Source organism: Camarhynchus parvulus, chromosome 15, assembly GCF_901933205.1.
Source record: "Camarhynchus parvulus chromosome 15, STF_HiC, whole genome shotgun sequence".
NCBI lineage: Eukaryota > Metazoa > Chordata > Aves > Passeriformes > Thraupidae > Camarhynchus > Camarhynchus parvulus.
The window spans coordinates 10043114-10063668 of record NC_044585.1 but is presented as its reverse complement, the minus strand read 5'-3'; the positions used below and the strand labels follow the sequence as shown (position 1 = coordinate 10063668).

Below are 20555 nucleotides of genomic sequence, written 5' to 3'. Positions count from 1 at the left end.
TGGGAAACAACCTTGAAGATCATCCAGTCCAGGGCAGGGACACCTTCCACTACCCCAGGTTTCTCCAAGCCCCCTCCAGCCTGGCCTTGGACACTTCCAGGGATGGGGCAGCCACAGCTTCTCTGGGCAAATCCCCACTGAGGGACTGAAATTCATTTTGAGGCCAGGGAAGGTCAGGGAATGGGATCTGGACAATTCCTGCCTGTCCTCTGACACACACAAAGCAACACCTCCCATGTCCAGTGTCAGCACGTTTTAGAAACTCCACAAGGATCTCCTGTGACCCAGAACAAAGCTGGAAGCACATCAGGTATCAGGGAAGTCAGCAAACAGCAGCTCTGGCATTTGGGAAAACTCCTGCCAGAGCTCAAGGAGCGTTTGGACACCACTCCCAGGGATGCACAGGGTGGGATTGTTGGGGAGCTGGACTGGATGATCCCTGTGGTCCCTTCCAGCTCAGGATATTCCACAATCCTGTGGATGAGCTTTACAAATGCCCTGAGGATGCCAAAAAGTAATTACAGATGAAAGAATATTCCACCAGCATTGCTTCAGCCACAGAAACCCTTCCAGTTCCCAAATAATTCCATTCCCAGGAAGGAGGCTCTGCATCCCAGGCTGGGAGAAGGAAGATGGAAGCTCTGGGATGAGAACACCCTGCATTAGCATGAGAAGGATTTGCAGCTCCTGAGTCATTTTGACTCATCCTTCAACCACCTCCTGCCTGTAAATTATTGGGCATCAAAATAAGAATATCAGTTACAGGGTGGAGGAAAATAGGGTTGGGCACTTAATGATGGTTTAGAAAAGTGATAGGGAAATGAAGGGTTTATACTGAAATGGAAATGAGTAGAAGGAATCCTCCCTGCCCCAAAGTCCAGACACATGTGGAGCCACCTGCTGCCAGCACACCCAGGGAAGAGGCCAAACTGGCTGGGGTTTAGTGTCCAAACTGAATTAAATATGAAAATCAAGATTTAAGAGAATTTAAAAAATTATAGAATCCCAGAATGGTTTGGGTGAGAAGGGATCTTGAGGCTCATCCAGTCCCACCCCTGCAATGGGCAGGGACAATTTCCACTAGCCCAGGTTGCTCCAAGCCCTGTCCAACCTTGCCTGGAACATTTCCAGGGATGCAGCATCCAGAATATTTTGCTGTAGTGAGGTTACTTACAATGGGAACAGGAATCCTGTGACTTTTCTTTACATCTAAATACACAAAACAGACAGAAAATGAGTCAGACCTGCAGAGTGCTGAGCACTGTAGCTCAAACCTCTGAACACCAAGACAAAAAAAAACCAAACCAAACCAAACAAAGCTATGATTCCTCCTAAACACCCCCCAGAAGAGCCAAAAACTTATTTCCTGAAAAAACTATTTATTTGTTTAACATAAAATATCTAATGTGGACTTCAACTCTCCAATGCCATGTCAGGAACAGGAACCAGAGGAGTATTTTACAACAAGCTTGAGATACACCAAGTTTTTCAACATTAAAATGTAAATCCAGCTTAGAAACTGTACATTCAGACATGGAAACATTCACTGCTCTTTCAGCAAGTATTTGGGAATAACAAATCATCCCGTCCAAGCACACTTGGGGAATTACATTCCCACACCAGCTTGGCAAAACCAAATCCCACAATTCTGTTTGAATTCCAAAGGATCTCACTTTCCTGTTTGAAACAAAGCAGTTGCAGTAATTCCTTTACCAGTGAGAAATACCCAGTGTGGAAAAGGATTCTTTGGAAGTTTATTTTGTACCTAAATGGTGCTGCCCTACTGATAAAATCTAGAGGTGGTGGTTTAGAACTGGTGGATGTCAACCCCAGTGTTCTCAGTGAACAAGCTAAAATGGCCTTCTCTTATTAATTATATGCAAATTCATGCAAATCCTCAATTCCAGCTCTGTTTCTGCAGTGCCCAATGGGCTCCTGCTGAATTCAGCCAGGTGGGATCAGCTGTGGTGGGCTCCTGCCTCTCCCTTTCATTCAGCTCATCCAAAGCCCAGGGATATCCACAGGAGATTTCCCCAGATTTCAGTGAGCTTTGGATCAAGCTTTAACAAAATCAAAGATCCAGCAACACCAATCTTGGTATTTCTATCCTTAAATAGATTTTTTTTTTTAGTGCAGAATTCATAAAAAGTGAAAAGCAAAAACGCCTTCCATTTTTTGGTTAACACTATAAATGTCACAGGTTAAAACTGATCTGTTCAACAGCATGGAAAATGTTGCATTCCCTATAAATCTTTACCTGGGAAGTGGTTTATCTGTAGGATCCAGGGGTGCATGAACAGAGAAACTTCACCTAAAACTCTCTAAAGGCTGTTGAATGCAATTCTTTAAAACTGCTGAATATTCACCTGAAAAAAATGGAGTGAGATGTGAACATTACCCCAGGACAGCAGGATTTTAACTCAAGGCATTGATTAACAAACTGGCCCAGGGTGGGGGGAATTCCTTCAGGCCAGGCCTGTTCTGCACTTTGGATTCTCTGTCACCTCTACCCAGGCTCAGTTCCAGAGTTTTGGGATGCAAACACAGCTCATGGCAAGCCCAAGGAAGGAAGCATGGAAACACCTGGGGGACTGGAATGGCCTCGAGGGCCTCCAGCAGCAGCAGGATGAGGATGGAATGTCAGAGCTGTCACTGAGGGGTGAACCCAGCTCCAGCAGGTCCCAGCTCCAGCAGCTTTTCCAGCTCTCTGGCCACACATGTGGGGTAATATCTTATTAAACCCATCCAGGATCTGCTTCCTCACTGCTGTGTCCCATATCCAGCACATCAGAGGCCACTCCAAGTGAAGGCAGAGGTTCCCCATCCCTGGGAGTGTTCAAGGTCAGGTGTGGATGGGGATTGGAGCAACCTGGTCTAGTGGAAAGCGTCCCTGCCTGGAGGAGCTTTAAGGTGCCTCCCAACCCAAACCACTCTGGAATTCTGGTCTTCCATGGAACAAATCCCTCTGGCTCTGCTCCAGGCACACAGGGAGAATGACCCAACTCCAGCCTGGCAGAAGGAGGGGAACAGATGAGCTGTGGCTGGTGTCAGTGCCATGAGAGCCCTGTCTGTTTACTGGGATCAACTGGAGCTTGATTTTGGTGGAGTGTGAGGACACAGGGACAGGGGACACAAAGGGAACCAACCCAGCTGGAAGGGACAGAGGTTCTGTGCCACCACCCACAGCTGAGCCCAGGGATCCCAGGGATCCCTTGGGAGCTGAATTCATTTTCATCTCGCTGGGAAAAGCTAAGTTTGTCTGTTTCCATCAACCATTCCTGGAATCCTTCACTGAGTCACCATCCTCCACTGGGACTGGATGGACACTTGGTGCCTTGGCAAACTCACTTCTCAGCAGAAATCCCCCCCCCCCACAATTTCAACCTCTTTGGCCTCTTCCATCAGCCTGAGTTCCCTGGTTTTCTTTAAGGAATTTTCCACTTCTGTTTTCCCCTCAGCCTCCAAATGAGCAGCCTGGCACGTGGTGGAGCATTGAGTGACCTCAGAGCTGTGACCCTCAGTGACAGCTGTGCCCCACAGTGCTCACTTGTACTGCACCAAACATGGACTTGGAGACCTATTCCTGACCCCAGGAATGGGACCTGCTTCCCAAGATACTTAAAATGTTCAAGTGTAAAAACGTGTTGCACATTCACCTGTGTTCAGGTTGAGTCACTTGTCAGACAGACCACAAACCCCCACTGCTCCCACAGCCTCACCAAGTCCATCTCACCCACGTTTGGTTGTGTGTCCCAAGGTCTGGAATCCTGAACATCCACTGAGGCACATCTCAGATCTCTACACATTCACACAGACTCTGTCACCTGACTCGTGTCACGGACTGACTTGTGACAAACCAGAGGAGCTTGTCCTCACCTTGTCCTCACCTGAGCTCTGTTACATTCCCTGACAAGAGCAGGATCATCCCTTGAGAAGCCACACCTGAAGGAGGGATGTTCCTCATCCAAGGGTGCTGCAGATGGGCTGGGCTCTTCTCATGGTTTTGTTCATTTATTCCAGCCACATTCCTCTGTCACCAGTGCAGGTACAATCAGCAGGAAAGGTCCTGCCCAGCTGCCAGGGAGTGGCTCCATCCCAACACCATGGGGATGTGCCCAGGAAAAGGAGCAGGAACACACCTGGATCCACACAGAGAACCCCAGGAGTGAGAACCTCCTCACTCCAAGCAAGAGACAGAGAGCTCAAGGTCCCTGGCAATGCCAGAGAAGTCCAATTCTGCTCCAAAACATGAGGATTTATGCATTGGACTCGATGAGCTTGGAGGTCTTTTCCAACCTTAATGATTCTGTGATTTACATTTCTGCTACAAGGTCCCAGCTCTGCAGCAACACCACCCTCCCTGCTCCAACTACCCACCTGGCATGGGAGAAACAGTCAGGAATCAAATTCCAAGCAATCCACTCTCCAGAAACAAAACCCAACTGGAAAGCCTGGGTTGGTTTGACAGAATCACATTTTGGTGATGGTTTTGATGGCTAAAAGTGCAAGGCAGGCATTTAATCCATAGTGGTAGGGATGGAATCCACCCTGTGCCAGGCCAGGGCCACACTGAAGATGAACCTCTTGGTTTTAGGCATCAAGAGCTCAGTGTTTTAATGACAGCTTATGCTGGGCTGCAGTCACTTGGATTTGCTTGGCACAGGACGTTTTAAGCTGAAGAGCTGACCATGCAAGCACGACAGACTGTAGAGAAACCCCTCCTGCTAAACTTCCAAGGATATCTGGATCAAAAGCCTCTCCATCCAAAAAAGTTTTTATGAGTGTGAGCAAAGAGCAGCAGAAAACACAATTTGCTGAGGTTCAACCCCAAACTCCTGCAGTTTGACACGTGAGGATGGCAGTGATGGTGGTCAGCTTTCCATGCTTCAGGCTTAGGAGGTTTTGTGAGACATCTTGCTCCTATCCTTCATTCTTCCAGCAGGTTTCCATGTCCCATCATTCCTGTGATTCCCCTGGGGAATGAGATCCTCTGCCCACCATCTCCTGGCCCCATTCCTTGTGGCTGGACTCCTGCAGGCCACGGCCCTTGGTCTCGATGGGCAGGAAGCAGGAGGCCAGGGCAGCCAGCAGGCAGCAGCCACTGTAAACCAGCAGAGTCAGATAGACTGAAGATTCCAACATCACCTGCAGGAGAAAGGCAGGGAATGCAAAACAGCACCTCAGCATGGAAATACATTGGTGGAGCAACAGGAATTTTAATCGTAGTATTGGCTATAAAGTTTAATTTGAAGTTTCTGGAAAGGAGGGAGATTTTATAGATCGTGCCAGGAAAATGGACAGTGGTTTTAAACTCTCAGAGGGCAGGATTAGACTGGATTTTAGAAGGAATTCTTCCCTGTGAGGGTGGGAGGTCCTGGCACAGGTTGTCCAGAGAAGCTGTGGCTGCTCCATCCCTGGAAATGTCCAAGGACAGAGCTTGGAGCAACCTGGGATAGTGGAAGAAAAGCAGGTTCTACATCACCTTCATAGAATCAGGGAATTGCTAAAGCTGGAAAAAACCTCCAGGATCATCAATCCAAGCTTCCTGTGTGTCCAGTCTCAGAGGAGAAGGAATTTACCTGTGCAATGAACGGGGTTATGAGGGCTCCCACTCTGGCCATTCCACTGCACGTTCCCAGGCCCAAAGCACGTGTGGCTGTGGGATAAACCTGTGGAAAAAAATAATCTCATCAATCCCAGTGGGATGTTTTCCTCCTTCCACTCCTAAATCAATGGGAATTAATAAATGGTGCCACAGGACATTCTGTCAGACAATGACAATGGGATCTACAGCTCCAGTCTGGGGTGAGGTCCATTGGGAACAGGTCATCCAAATGACTTTCCCACCCTGTTCTCACTCCCCTTGAATATTCCCATCACCACAACAACCCCTTACCTCAGGAGTGTAAACATAGGCAGCCTGAAATCCTCCTGAAATAAAAGCTCTTGCAATGAAGAGCAGCACAGTAAGAACATTTCTGTGAGGAGAAAGAGGAGAGCAGAGTTTGGGTTCAGTTGGATTTCACTTTCAGCTCCCTCCCAAACTCTGGTGAGAAAACCCAACCCCAGCCTTAAATCCTTCTCCAGCTGAGCCACGACCATCCCACGCCTTTTGAAACCATCACTCCCACTTCTCCCACCACAACCAAGAGAGGACATGGAGAAATCCTTTACTCCACTTGTTCCCTGTGCTGGACTCACCTTCCAACACAGAGAAAGAGCAGGAGGCTGCAGAAGGAGAAGACAAGGAAGGACAGGGCCATGGTTTTCTTGCGGCCGATGCGGTCGATGATCCACAAGGTCACCAACACACCTGTGGGAAGAGACCAGGAGACCCTTGGGAATCAAGCAAAGAGAGGTTGCAGCAGATTTAACACAGCCTGGGGGGTTTAGATTGGAAATTTTGGCTTCTCTTTCCAGTCCTTTGCTGGCCCCAGGCAGGGCTTTGGAATGGATTGCTGCTGGTGCCATGTGAAAACAGGAATTCTGTGTCCCAGTTGCTCCACAAATCCACAAATTCCCACTCCCATCCAGGGATTACTGATGGGAATGCCTAAAACACCTGCTCATGGCTCACTGGAAGAAAAGAACTTCAGCTCAACTTCTGGCCATTGTTCCTGCTGGATTTAAAGGCTCTTTAGAATGTGGTATTTTCTTTCTGTTCTTATTTAGATGTTTCACCAAATTATTGATCTGTAGGAAATAGATCAAGCTCAGTAAATCTCACTATTAAGTCTTCCCTCCCATGCAATTTTCCCAGATCCTTTTGAAAGCTGATGCACAGCAGGAGTGGGGATTATTCCAGCATCAGTGTCACATCCAGAGGTACCCTGTCAATATTTCTCACTCCCACCTCAGTATGTGTGAAGATCAAACCAGACCTTGCAGCCACAGCACCACTCCAGGCACCCACTCTTTTTTCCTGGGTATCTTTCCCAAAATTCCTGTTTGGCAGCACACTCCTCTTAGCAATGACTGTGCATATTTCTCAGTCATACTTGCAAATTATCATTCATTAAATGGCTTCTCCTTGAGCTTTTAGCCCTGAAATGATGATCCAGGAGAGTGAAAACATCCTGATCCCTGTCTCTGGTGTTGTTTCAATCACATTAACACTGGGAGATAAGGACCAATGGCTGTTTCACACTATTGTGCTTATCCTGTGCCAGACTGTCCATTGAAATTTGCTGGAACTGCCTGAAAATCAGGACCAGGATCAGGACTGGGGCTGGACACAGGGATTTAGGGAGCAAGTTCTCCATGGGTTCACTGTACTCATTATCCTTTGAAAATACTTCTGGAAAGTCACCTATGGATAGAAATTCCAGTATTTCTGCCCCTTGGATTGAGGTTTTTCTCCTCCTGAAGTGTTGCTGGGTTGGAACACACAGAGGGGCCATTCCAGAGAAATGACTGATTTTTTCTGGAGTGATCCCAGGGCAGGGAGAATCCACAGCTACAGCAAGGAGCTCTGAGTGCTGTGGAAAGCATCAGGCCAGAAATCCCAGTCCCACTGCTGCCCATTGCCACACCCTGAGCCATTCCAAGGAAAACCTGGAGCTTCCCATTGCTCCTTACCAGGGAATTCTGACAAGGTTGTCCAGAGCAGGTCAGTGTAATCTTCCTCTGTCAGGTACTCACAGGTCAGGCTGCACTTGGCTTTTACTTCCTGCCTTCTGCTGGATACTGCAGGGAAAAAAAGGACAAATATTCAATATATTTTAAGCAAACTCTTCCCTGTTTACCATTCCTGCTGCGTCTCTCATTTTTACTGCTGGTATTTAGGAAGGGATGGGCTGGAAGGACTGGATTCTGCACCCACCATCCTTTAAAATACTTCTGGGAAGTTGTTTAGGGACAGAAATTCAAGTGATTCTGCCCCTTGGATTTTATTGTTATTCCTCTTCTGAGTGCCTGCAGTGCTGCTGGGATGGAATTCAAGAGTCAGAGGGGCATTGAAGAGCAATGCTTGGTGATTTTGCCTGAAAACACTGAACATTTATAATATTTTCTGTGACAGGATGTCTCAGCTCAGTGAAAATTCCACCTCCTTATCAGCTGTACAGCCAGAATTATTTTCCAGTCCAGGGCTCAGGACAGAATTAACTCCAATAATTCAGTTTCTCCCACCACAAATTGGGATCCCAACACTTCCTACACTCTGAGAATACTGAAAAACCCCATGTCCTTATAAAAACAAGGGTTTTTAAGGGCTGCATTCTCCTCAGGGGAGGCAAACCTGAGTCAGAGCTCTCAGAGCTCATCACTACTGTTCAGCCCTAGAATCTGGGGCTGCTCCAACACTCCTCATCCACCTTTTATCATTTCCCAACTTCCAGGCAGTTTTCCTAATTACAAATGTTCTGAAAGCAATCATTCCTCCCCTGGGGAATCAAACTGTTCAAGCCTCTTCTTAACTCAGTCAAAGCACCTTCTTTTTCCCCCCACAAAAAATTCTGCAACACAAAGGATGCTGATTTCCCACCATTATCTTTTTTCTCAGCAGGTTTTCCCATCTTGAGAACCCAGGAGCTCCACTGCAGCAGTTTCTCTCTCTCAGAACTAATTAGACCTGTCAAACCTGCAAACTTCTATTTATTTAATCACTTTTTTATTATCAAGAGGAACAGATAATAGGTCTGCCTTGAAGGTTGTCTTGCTGTTTGGCATTTTGGGCTCAAAACCACTTTAGGACCTCTCTGCACTTGGCAGAGATGAGGAAATATTTAAAATAAAATAAACTTAAAACCCAGCCACGTTCCTTTTCCAAACCACCAGCAGAAGGTGATCTAATCAAAGATATTCCAGCAGTTTTAACAGGACATATTTAAAAAGAAAAGATGGAGCAATACTCACTGCTGCAAACATCTCCTGCTTGGAAGAGCTCTGTAGTTAATAAAACTAACCCATAATATGAAAAAGCATTGGAAAACCTGCAAGGAAGCAAATGAGAGAGGAAGTTTCAGCTGCTCCAACTTAAAAGAAACACCACCAATCAAAAGTCCTGCCTCAATGCTATTTCAGCATTCAGAAAATTAAAGGGAAATTTGATTTGGAATGCTTGGGTGGTTGAATAAACTACAAATCAATACAGGTTGGGGGGATTTTTTGTTTGGTTAGTATTTTTATGAGGAGGAAGTAGCTGTATTGAGTAAAATCCCTTCAGTAAAACCCATTTGGAGCTGTGCTGGCACTGAACCTTTGGGTTTTTTCTTACCAAATAAACCAGAGCAACAACGTGGTCCAGCGGAAGTGGGGGGTGAAAAGATCCCTCATTTTGCCCCGGTCCTCCTGTTGGGAACAAGCAGAAGTTGGGTGATGAGGGACAGCTGAAGTGTCAGATTTCATCCTGTCTCATGCATTCAGATCCAGGAATTCTGACCTGAGCTCTTCAACAACCTCAAGGTTTGGTTTTCTTTAATAACAGTGAGGTTAAAGAACATTAAATGCCCATTTTAAAGCTGCTTTTCACTTCCAAATGAGAAATTAACTCTTCCTCAGTGGAAAAAAGGCCTAAATGATCAAACCTCATTTTTTCTGCCTAGCTGAGACATTACAATTGAACAGCACATTGATGATTTGCTCACAAACCCCCTCAGTTTCACTGTTCTGAGACCTGTACATACCTGCCTGGAAACCACCAGTTTTCCCAAGGGCATTGGAGCTCCATTTTCTGTGGCAATCCTCTTCAAAGTGGCCAGAGCCTTCTCCTGATTCCCAGATAACACATCATACCTGGCACTTTCTGGCAGCCACTAAGGGAGCAGAGCAGGTCACACATACAGGAGGGTGTCACAACCAGCAATAAACAAATCTGGGATTTTCCTTGGGGGAATCTCAGTGCCTCCAGCAGATTCTCACATAACAAAGGATTACAGAACTAAGCTGGAAGAATTCCAATGAAGAATTTCAAGAATCATCTCATCAGGCTTTAAAAACTGCAACCCCCCACTTTCCCCATCACTCAGAACCCTTTCCCTATCATTCCCTTGGGTTTATCCCTGATGTTGGGAATTTTTCCAGGTTTTTTACATTATTCTTTCTTTATAGGAATGGCAAAGCACCCAGGGCAGATAACAAGATGCTCCTGGCATTCCAAAATTTATGGAATTTTTGGAATAAAATGGAATAAAATTTATGGATTTGGGCTCCTTTTAATTTAGAACAAGCTTGTGATCACCTGGATAACTGCAGGTATTCCTGAAAAACTAAGGAATAAAAAAGGCTGCTAAACCACGTGACAAGGATATTTATCTATGAGGAGACTGAGTGATTGGCAAAGATATCACCTAATAAATAATAAAATATATCACTAAAGCTCAGGTTTAACTAATTTTAGAATCTGGCCTGCACTCTGCAGATCCTATCCCTGATTTGGGAGGATTCTTAAGTGGAAATTGATTCTAGAAGTGACAAAATCTAAAGAGAATTTAGGGAAATAGCAACAGCTTTTGATAAAATGTTAATTCCACTAAGCTTAGTTGAAACAAAATAATTAAATTGGAGAGGGTTCCAGGTCTGATTTCACCAAATTCCAGCCCTGCAGAAATTACAGTCACATCAACACAACTCTCCCTGGAATGTTTTTCCCAGCACCCTGTTGAAATTGCATTTTTTGGTCATTATTTCAGTTATTTCACAGAAGACACCACCAGAGAGCTCAAAACAGCCCTGATTTCCTTCAGCTGGGTCACAGAATTGGGTAAAGGAATGGGAATTGCAGGAATTCCATGAACCCATGAGGAATACCTACAAAACACAGGCCAGCAAAGAGCAGGAGTGGGAGGGCAGAGAGGATGAGGAGCCAGCGCCAGCCGAGCGTGGGCATCACCACCACTGCCAGGAGCACTTCAAACACTGTCCCAAGGGCCCAGAACACCTGCAAGAGGGAAAACCAACAGAAAAAAAATGAGGAATGGAGTGCTCCCAAGGCTTTTTCTTTGGAACATTCCAGGCTGTGCTCACCAGGAATGGCTGGAGAGAGAAATTCCAGGCGTGTGAATTCTGCCTTAAAATATTCCAAGGCCAAAATTTTGCCCTGAGTGACTTTGACAGGTTTGGATGAAGATGTGGAGCTGAATTTAGCACTGAATTTGTGGAGCTGTCAGCTCTCCAAATCCATCACTGAGATGCATTTCACCACAAAATCATGCACACCCAATGCCCCTCTTGTACTCGTTCTGCAGCCCTGGGTGCAAAATAATTTGGAAAAAGGAAAATTCAACACCAAGAGTGGAGTGTGACAGGAAAAGTTTTTGCTGCTTTTGGAGCTGGGCTGGTTCCAGAGCTCAGGAGCTCCATCAAGATGGACAGGCCAGGCCTGGCTGCAGCTCTGAGGGGATTTCCAGGCAGGAGGATGGAAGGGATGTGACCCCCAGAGGATTTGTCCCTCGAGGATCAGAATGCACCCACTCACCTCTATTAATAAAATGCATTTTGCTCTGGCTTTCATTGGAAGGAACTCAGCATATAAAGTTACCCTAAAAGAGGGAACAGAGAGGAAAATGTCAGCACAGAGAGGGAAATGCCACAGGTTCAAACATCCTTTTTGCCTTTTAATAAAACTGCCAAACTCAGAGCAGCAACTCAAAGTTCTCCCTATCCCCAGAGCCAGCCAGGCTGTGACACTGGGGCATCTTCCACCCCAGAACAAACCTTTCAACATTACAAGAGAGGACAGTTTGCTCTTTTTGTGTGATTTTGTGACCCCATGGTCATCAGTTAAATGCAGATCTTGATGCTCATATTTTCACAGCCAATTGGAAACACCATTTTATCTGGTATTTTCAGTGTGCTCCATCAGAATTCAACACAAACTCTTGCTGGATAAAGAATTTCTTCAGGGCTTTACAACTGGCTCAGAGAATTCCCATCCATCCCCTGTGCCAGGGTTCAATTCTCCAAGAGGGGAATACTTTCATGTCACTGATATAAAATAATTTGCATTCTTTTATTGTGGGATTCAATGAGCAACCACTGAGGCTTTGTTTCATGCCTGTGCCAAGGAGTGATGGCAAAGCTTCTCCAGGAGGAATTCCTGAGGAGGAATTCAGGCAGCAGCCACTCCAGGCTCTGTCATCTCTTTCAAACTGGAAAGGTTTGGCTTTGTTCTGTTTGCATTCCACTGATTCAGTCTGTTCCTGCTTCCTTTGAGGTTTAGGACAAAATTCCTACTAACTTAAAGAGTGGATTGATCTCTGAGGAGCTGCCCAGTTTGTGGAAAGCAGAAAGTTTCACACAATATTTCATCCAAGCAGAGATTTAGAGAACTCAAATCACATCTTAAAGTGTAGCTCAGGTCCCTCTGCAGTGCAGAGAAAACAGGAGCTGGTGAATGACCCCAGCAAAAGAAGGACATGGAATTGTTGGAGCCAATCCAGAGGAGGAAATGACTCTCAGTCCATGGAGATCCAGGCACTCACCTCCAAAATCACACAGCTTGAGGATATTAGAAAGGAGCTACTTCTCCTGCTTCATCCATGTTTACCCCTCTGTCAAATAAACCCCTGTTACAGTCAGAACAGGAAACAGACTCAGGGAGGATGGGATCCACCTGGAGATTTGTAACTGGCTCTGGTTTTTCTCTCATGAAGCCACAGAACCTCAGTGAGCCCAGTCCAGCGGCCCTGGCTGGGCTGCACCTGCAGCTCTGGGTTTTTATCTGGGATTGGCCATGGAAAAGCCACTGGGAAGGAATCTGTGAGCCATCAATGCAAGCCAGGCTCTCCTGCTCCAAAATAGCACCTCCAGAAGGCAAAAAAATCAATTATTGGTACGGATAAAAGACTGCAGAGAGAGAGAATGGCTGTGCCCTTCCCTTTACATTTATAATTAAAAGCCTAGAGCAGGGTTATTTATTGCAGGTGGAAAATTTATGGATCCCTCTCTTCAGTGAAAGGAACCACACAATGATAAGAGAAATATCCTGACACTTCCTTTTCCTTCTGAGCCATCCCAGCACCCCCAGTGCTCCAGGTCTGGGCTGTGTGGGTTTGAAATTCCAGCTCAGGGTGAGATGGGGAAGCTCAGGCTCTGACTGAGCAATAATCTGGGGTTTTACAATCAGACTCAGGGCTCAGCTCTGCCTCTAAATCCTGCTGTTCAAGGCATGACCTGCCTTGCAGCAAGACCAAGGTTTGGGGTGGCTGAACAGAAACAAGACTTCAGTCCTACAGGAGAATTTTATAAGAAAGAAAGAGAAATGAGGGAGTTTGGAGTTGTGAGTATTTACTTACGACTGAGGCACTCCTCCAATCCCAAAGCCCACCAGGCCCCTCAGCACCAGGATCCAGCTGTAAATGGGAGCAAATCCACTGAGGATCCCATAGTAGAGTGTCCACAACACGCTGATCTTCAGGCCCTGTGTTCAGCAAGAGTTAAAAATCACTGTAACACAAATTAATTTAATTAAATTAAAGTGTAAAACAGAGCTTCAGATGCCTTCTGTTTCATAGGAGCTCAGTTCTGGATGTGCTTAGTGCTGCTTTGTACATGTGGAACATTTGGGAATATGGAATCCTGGAATGGTTTGGGATTGGAAGGGACCTTAAAGCTCATCCCATTCCAGGTGTAGGAACACCTTCCCCTATCCCAGGGTGCTCTAACCTGGCCTCAAACACTTGCAGGGATGAGGCAGCCACAGCTCCTCTGGGCCAGCTGCACTAAAATGTCCATGCTGCAGAAATATTGGGATAGATCCCAGCAGGAGCTGCAGACTTACTGTTTTCCTCCCATACTGGTCTGAAATGTTTCCCCAGAGGGTGGAGCTGGACATCATTCCCACAAACACCACCTGTGGAACAACAGGAAAAAAAATGCTTTCCCTTAACAAGTGAAAATCCCAGTGTGACAAAGACAGAACACAAACTTCCAGTGAAACCAGAACATTTCAGCCCAAAACAGAGCGAGATGTGCAGGAGGTCAGAGAATGGGTTGGAAAGGGCCTTAAAGATCATCCAGTTCTCTCTGGGTTGGAGCAGGGAAGCAACAAGGTTCCTCCTCAAGTCAGCTTTGCATTAAAAAACCCATCAGTGACAACCCAGACAATCCCAGTTTGGCCTGGACTGGGCACACTGGTATTGACCCATTGTGAGTCCAGCCCTGGAGGACACAGAGCTCTCCAGCTACAGGGAAAATATTCCTGAATAAAAGCTCAGGAGCTGTTGGTTGAGATCTACCACCATCCTCAGCAGCTCCCAGGTTTGAATGGAGATAAAATTACACCTTAAAAGTTTACAGAAGTCTGAAGTGTGAAAGAAAATACCCCTGAAGCTTTTTCAGAGGTGACACTCTTGTGCTGAGCTGCACTCAGGGATGGGACATTCATGGGATTCAAGGACACCATTTCAATCTGCTGAGCATTTGAACCATTTTACACAATCAAACAAAGGGCATTAAAAACTAAAGGAAAGAGAAATTCAGGGAATAAAGTCCCTGCATTCAGCAGTGGCCTGTGCTCAGAGAAGGGTTCCCAAATTTGTTTTCTTATCCCTAAAGGCATTGCAGGATTCCAACATCACAGCACCATCCTTGGAGGTGATGTTGTAGGATCTCTGCTTCCAAAGATCACTGGATAATCCCAGAATTACTTAGGCTGGAAAAGATTTCTGATGTCATTGAGTCCAACCTCAAAAATCAACTGTTTGTTCTCTCTCAGAGCTCTCAGCATGTCAGAGAGCTTAGATGTGGGGAGAGAGAAAGATTTGCAAGCAAGATAATAAAAATCTATTATTTTTTAAAAAATTAATCAAATGGTTTGAATTTTAGGATAAATCTGAGCGAATTCATAACTTTTCCTGGAAATTACATGAAACTTTGAGCCTGAAACCTGCAAATTGCCCTCAGTTCTCACTGAATTTTGTTACTTCAATCTTTAAAAAAACTCCTATAAATCTTTTTTTAAAACCTCCTAGAAACTTCCAAGCTGAAGGCAACCTGCAAAGGCCTCGAGGAGATTTAAATTTGGGGGATACAACGCAAAATGTCTGGATAACAATGATGGCAAAAGCTCAGGGAAGACAGGAGCTGTCAGGTATTTTTCCTACCGAGGTGAGCAATGCAACCTGCCAGCTGGGTAAGCGCCACTCACAGTGCAGCTGAGGAGCAAGGATACTTAAAATCATCATTTCCATGGCATCTGCCATCTGCAGGGGGAAGAGAAAGCAAAAATCAACAAGTGCCTGCAAATCAGGTGGATTTAGGAGTCAATATTAGGCCTTGGTGACATTTCCGTGATGTTCCCACCTTGTGGTTGAAGAAAATGATAAATATTTAACATTTAAACTCATTTTTGATTGTCAGCACTTTTAGTAACTCTGGCAGAGAGGATTCAAAGAACTGAATCCAAAGGTTTTGAGGAGGTTTGGCTGGTCAGTGACACAGTTCAGTCACTTCCATAAGGCAAATTCCAGCTTTCAGCTCCTTCACACATGGGTTCAAACAGGAATGTTTAATACCTTTTCACTTATTCCCTTAAACACTCCTGGATTTGTATTGATCACCTGGAAACCAAATTCCACAGCTGGTTTAGGATCTAAACCATGGCAGATTCCAGCTTGTTACATGGACAAAAGCCAGTAAATACAGCTCCAGGTATCAGGATCCTGAAATACACCACAGGGGTGGAACACAGAGCTACAAATAGAGCAGAAAAATGCAAACCAAGACTTTTTTGTTGTTGATATCAAAGTTAAAAGTGGAAGTTGTGGGTTGCTGCTCCTCTGAAACTGAGATTACAGCAATCCTGACTGATACAGACAACTGAGGTGGCAGCTGATGGGAGGAATGTGGCAAAATCACTGCAGGAGCAGCCTGGAACCTTTTTAATTTGAAACCAAACTGAAGTGGAGAATTTAAAGGGTTTTCCAAACCCTGATTTCTAAGAACTTCACAGACAAATCCATCATTACCCCTCACAACAAGGCTGAGTGCTGCTGTTAGTTTAGAATTCCCAGTGAAATTCCTGCTTTATTGTACATTTACTTCAAAATTATTTGAAATCCCTGAGATTCTCTAAGCGATGATCATGAATTGATCCTGATCCCAATTACTTGCCCATGCCAATCCAGTAATGACAGAGAGCTTCCACTGGAACTTCCCAAATCCAATGGCTTCCACTGCATCCTCCACCATGAAAGTATCTGCAAAGAAAACAATTCCAGTGGATTCCTTCCTGAGAAAAGCCAGCCCTTGAGAGAGAATTTTCTGGTTTCATTACTAATTAATTGGCTAATCTGCTGAGATCTCAAATGTATAACAGAGCTACTTAGTTGCAATTATACAATTCCTACTCAGGAAAATCTTTGTGTTCTTCCAAGCCAAAATAATTGGAATTATTCCTAGAATATTTTAATCACATGGAGGTAAATCAGTGTGGCACCCACAAATCCAGCTCATGTTCTGCCTCTTCCTCCTGCAGCCACTGGAGTGCAGCTTTCTGTGGGGACAAACAGCTCTGCCCCAGCCCACAGCACTGCTGGGAGCTGCAGGGAATATTTCAGTGCAACCTCTCATTATTTAAATCAAGAATTTCTCCAAAATACACAAATCTTAAACCCAGGTTCTGTTCAAAATGCTGCTGGTTGTTTCCCACCCACTGCCATGAACCTCTTTAGTTTGTTCCAGCTGAAGGTGCTCAAAGATGTCTCAAATTTGAGATGTCTCACATTTCTTTGCTCAAATGTAAAATGAAATGACCAAGAAAAGCACATTTTGATATTTGGGTTGTTTAAATCAATTGAAGTCTCACAGTTCTAACATTTGCATCAGCTTGGAAAGGACAATCCTCAGGAAAAGCTTTGGCTGTGAGATCCCCACAACACAAACCAAGAGAAAATAAAACAAAATCCAAGGGATAAAGCACAAAAACAAGATTAAAACCAAATTTCCCACTGTGCTAAGACAATCACAAAATTTTCTCCTCTCTCCTAAAGCAGTGATGCCTCCAGGCAGAAGCAGAGGCTGAGATGGACATTCCTGATGTCCTCTAGGAAAAGAGGAGCCAAGAACTCTGCAGATTCATCTCAGCCTTGAAGGAGAGCCAGGTGTGAGCAGCTCCAGAGGGAGCTCAGAATTCAAATTCCAGTGTGGCAGCTGGATCCACAACTCCCTGACAGGAGCATCCAGCACTGGGGACACAAAAAGGAGCACAGAGAGCACCCCACAGGGAATGGGCTGATCAAACCACCATTTTCAGCTCTAACACAATTTCCTTGAGTTATTATTTATATCTGAGCATCCTTAACTTCTCCAAACCCCCTGTATCTGCCTGACTGGGATGAAGAGATCCCACAAGGTTTTCTCAGCAGGAAAACGAGATCCCTGCTCACCATCCGTGGGGTTGGCGAATTCCTTGGGCACCGCAGCTCCATCCTCCAGCTCCACGGGCTCCAGCTCTGTCCTCACCCCCTCGATCTGCACCTCGTGCTCTCCCGAAATTCCATCCTCCTCTGACCTCGAGCTCTCCCCCGTGCGGCGGAACTTCACCACCCTGAAAGCACAAAAAACCGGGATGGATCCTTCCAGGAGGATTTTCCAGCTGGGGAGGATTGAAATCCCTTTTTGCATCAAGGTTTCTCCTCATTCCTTGTCTCCATTCTCCACTGGGAACTCTGGGATTTGGGTTTGGGTCTGGTTTGAGGTGTCCTAGCCTGGGATGGGATCTCACCCTTGGGTTTGGACACAGAGGTTGTTATTGTGCTATCCACAAAGTTATAAAACCACAGAGGTCATAAAAATATGATGGAATGATGCATATTTAATGAGATCCATGTTTGGTGTGCCTGGGTTTAATTGGAATTAAGCATTGCTGTGTCACTGAACTGGATTTAATTGGAATTAGCCATTGCTGTGTCATTGAATTTCCAGGCAGGAAGAGCCCAAATTCCATTTTCTGAGTTGTTTTTGTGATTAGAAACTCCAGAAATGCACCAGAATTTGAAATGTTATTTAGTGAAATACAATTACTGAGCTCATTCATTGGATGAGCTGAATGGATGGATTTTTTTTTTCCAGCAGGATGATGATTCTGTGACTCTGCTTGCATCTTAAACAGAATTATTTCATATCATGTCATTAATGAAATATCTGTATTTTAAGACCAAAATTTGCTAAATTGACACAGCTTTGATGTTTGGTCAGAGGGATTTGCTCCCTTTCCACAGAGAAGGTTCTTTTCCCATTTATGAAATTTTCTGTGGCCAAAGATTTGGGAACAGATCCTCAAAGTTCCTTCTCTTTATCCAGCACAGCAGAACTTTCTCCCTTTGGAAAGTGAAAACCCCTTGGATTTAAGTGAAATAGTTTTGGAAATAAATTAAATTATCCCAGAATCACAGGGAGGGACCTCAAAGATCATTCCAGCTTTGGAGGTGATGGATCCTACAAAAACTGAGAATCACAAATCCAGGCAAGGATTGCCACATTCCTCAGCACAGAAAATAAAAATACAGGTGTATAATTTAGGGATAGATTATAAAATCATACAAACAAAGGAAAAAAACTCCACGGGGATAATTTCTGTTCCATATTTGCTAAATTTTTCACATCTGGGACATCTCAGGGAGCTGCTGCATTTATTTGCAGAATCTCACAGCACCAAAACAGCTGCACTGGAAGGTACTTTGGAATGTATTCCCAGGTTTTGGTCTTAAAAATGGAAAAAAAAAAGCTTGATAAAATAATAACCTCAGATAAAATAATAACCTCAGATAAAATAATAACCTCAGATTCTTTTCCCTGACAAGCTGAATCCTAACCAAGGGCTGGAAAAGAGCTGGAGTTCCTGTCCAAGTTAGCAGGAATGTTTTGGGACAGGGTGCTCTGTCATTGACACGAGCTCATGAATATTTAACACCAACTTGAAACATTCCTGCCCTGCCTGGCAGAGCCCATGATTTATAAATAGGAAATATGGTGCAAAACACCTGAGAACGGAGCATTAGGAAAAAGCAGGTTGGTTTTAAAGGAATGAATTGAGGGGGAAGGAAGGAAGGAATTCCTGGGGTTAAAGGCACCAAAGATTTTATCAGGTTTGGGGTTGGGTTTTTGCCTTTTTTTAAATTTTTTTTTTTTTTTTTTTTTTTTTTTGCACAGATCCAGCAACCACATCCCAAAAATCAGCATTTTCCTTGTGCAGCTTTCCAGAAACGCTGCCAATCCCAAGGGGGTTTTTGGGGTCCCCCCCCACCCCACCTTGGCAGGGCAGGTTCTGCTCTGCGATTCCTCCCTGGTGAGGAGGAGGAGGAGGATGGCGAGGAAGCACAACGTTATTTACAGCCAAACCCCCCTGCAAAGGCGATCCCAACGTTTCCTCTCCCGAAATCCCCACGATTTTATCCCAACCCAAAAAAATGGTGGTAAAAACCACGCCGAGAAAAAAAAACAAAAAAAAACCCCAATAAATAAACAAACAAACAAAACCCCAAAAAACCAAACGAGACGAGTGAATTTATGTAACAAACAGCTCCTGCATCCCTCGGGATGCTCCACCCGGGCAGCTCCAGCGGGAAAATGGCCTTGCCCGGCGGGCTGTGAGCGGCTCCGCGGCGGAACCGGCCGCTCCCCGGCGGGATCCCCGCGGCCGCAGGGGCAGGAGCCCCCCCGGAGCTACTCACGGCAGCTGCTTCAGCTGGAACAAATCCTCCTCCATGGCCGGGCGGCGGCTGCGCTCATCGCTCCCGCATGGCGGGCTCGGGCTGCGGGATGGAGCGCGGGGAAGGGCTGCAAGGGCTGGACAGCTCCGCAGGAACCGCCGCGCCTGGGCTCGGCTTAGCTGGGCTCGGCTTAGCCGGGCTCAGCCTGGCACGGCGCGGCTCGGCTGCTTTGGCACAGCTCAGCTCAGCTCGGCATGGTTTGGCTCGGCTCGGCTCAGCTCAGCGTGGCTCGATTTGGCACGGCTCAGCGTGGCTCGGCTCGGTTTAATTTAGCGTGGCTCGGTTTAGCTCAGCGCGGCTCGGCTCGGCTCCTGTCCTGGCCATGGCTGGGCCTGGCTCAGCTCAGCTCAGCTCAGCACAGCTCGGCTCGGCCCGCAGCGTTTGCCTGAGCTCGGTCTGCCTGAGCTCGGCTCAGCCGCGGCTCCCCCATGGCCCCAGCGGGGCTGTACCGGGTAAATCCCCGAGCCCGGGCGCTGCCAGCGCTGCCGGGGCCGCCCCGGGCCGTGTGCCCGGGGGTCACATCCAGCGGCACCGGGAACCCCCGGGCAGCGCTGCCAGGGCTGCACAACCCGTCCAGGAGGGTTTGCCCTCAATATGCCAACCAGAGCGCCACGGGAGCGGCGGGACTGCAGTGTTCTCCCGGAGCGCTCAGCCCCGGCCCCGGGACACCCCGTGAGGGCCGGGCAGCGTGGGGATCCGACTCCGTCACACCGGGACCGGCCTGAGCCCCACGGGGCTGCCCGCCACAGCCGGCTGTCACACCGGGAACGGTCCCGTTAGCCCCGCTCCGGGCCGCCCACAGCGCTCCGGGCCGCCCACAGCGCTCCGGGCCCGCCCCCGGTGCCGCCCCCGGCACCGCCCGCCGCCATGGCCGGTCCCCGCCATAACCGCCCCCCCCCGCAC

The 20555-nt window shown here is 46.5% G+C and overlaps 1 protein-coding gene across 1 annotated transcript; it reads right to left on the bottom strand.

The window, feature by feature from the left end:
- Window positions 1-4223: 4223 nt before the first annotated feature.
- On the bottom strand, window positions 4224-20439 carry SVOP (SV2 related protein). The gene is made up of 16 exons (XM_030958860.1): window positions 19614-20439; window positions 17328-17488; window positions 16054-16139; window positions 15045-15143; window positions 13721-13792; window positions 13236-13360; window positions 11417-11480; window positions 10754-10879; window positions 9627-9755; window positions 9218-9291; window positions 8857-8933; window positions 7579-7686; window positions 6202-6313; window positions 5897-5978; window positions 5580-5669; window positions 4224-5145 (listed from the first exon to the last, which is right to left on the bottom strand). Exons 1-16 carry the CDS (start codon window positions 19646-19648, stop codon window positions 4957-4959), a joined length of 1629 nt encoding a protein of 542 aa, XP_030814720.1. The 5' UTR covers window positions 19649-20439; the 3' UTR covers window positions 4224-4956.
- Between the last annotated feature and the right edge of the window lie 116 nt (window positions 20440-20555).

Bases quoted from the DNA above. Each gene is read 5' to 3' on its own strand.
- SVOP (XM_030958860.1), bottom strand. From the start codon at position 19,648: ATGGAGGAGGATTTGTTCCAGCTGAAGCAGCTGCC. The intron at 7,687-8,856 runs GTGAGTATTGCT...TTTTCCCTGCAG, and splicing joins AGCAGGAGATGTTTGCAGCA to TATCCAGCAGAAGGCAGGAA. The intron at 5,979-6,201 runs GTGAGTCCAGCA...TTCTCCTCACAG, and splicing joins CTCTTTCTCTGTGTTGGAAG to AAATGTTCTTACTGTGCTGC.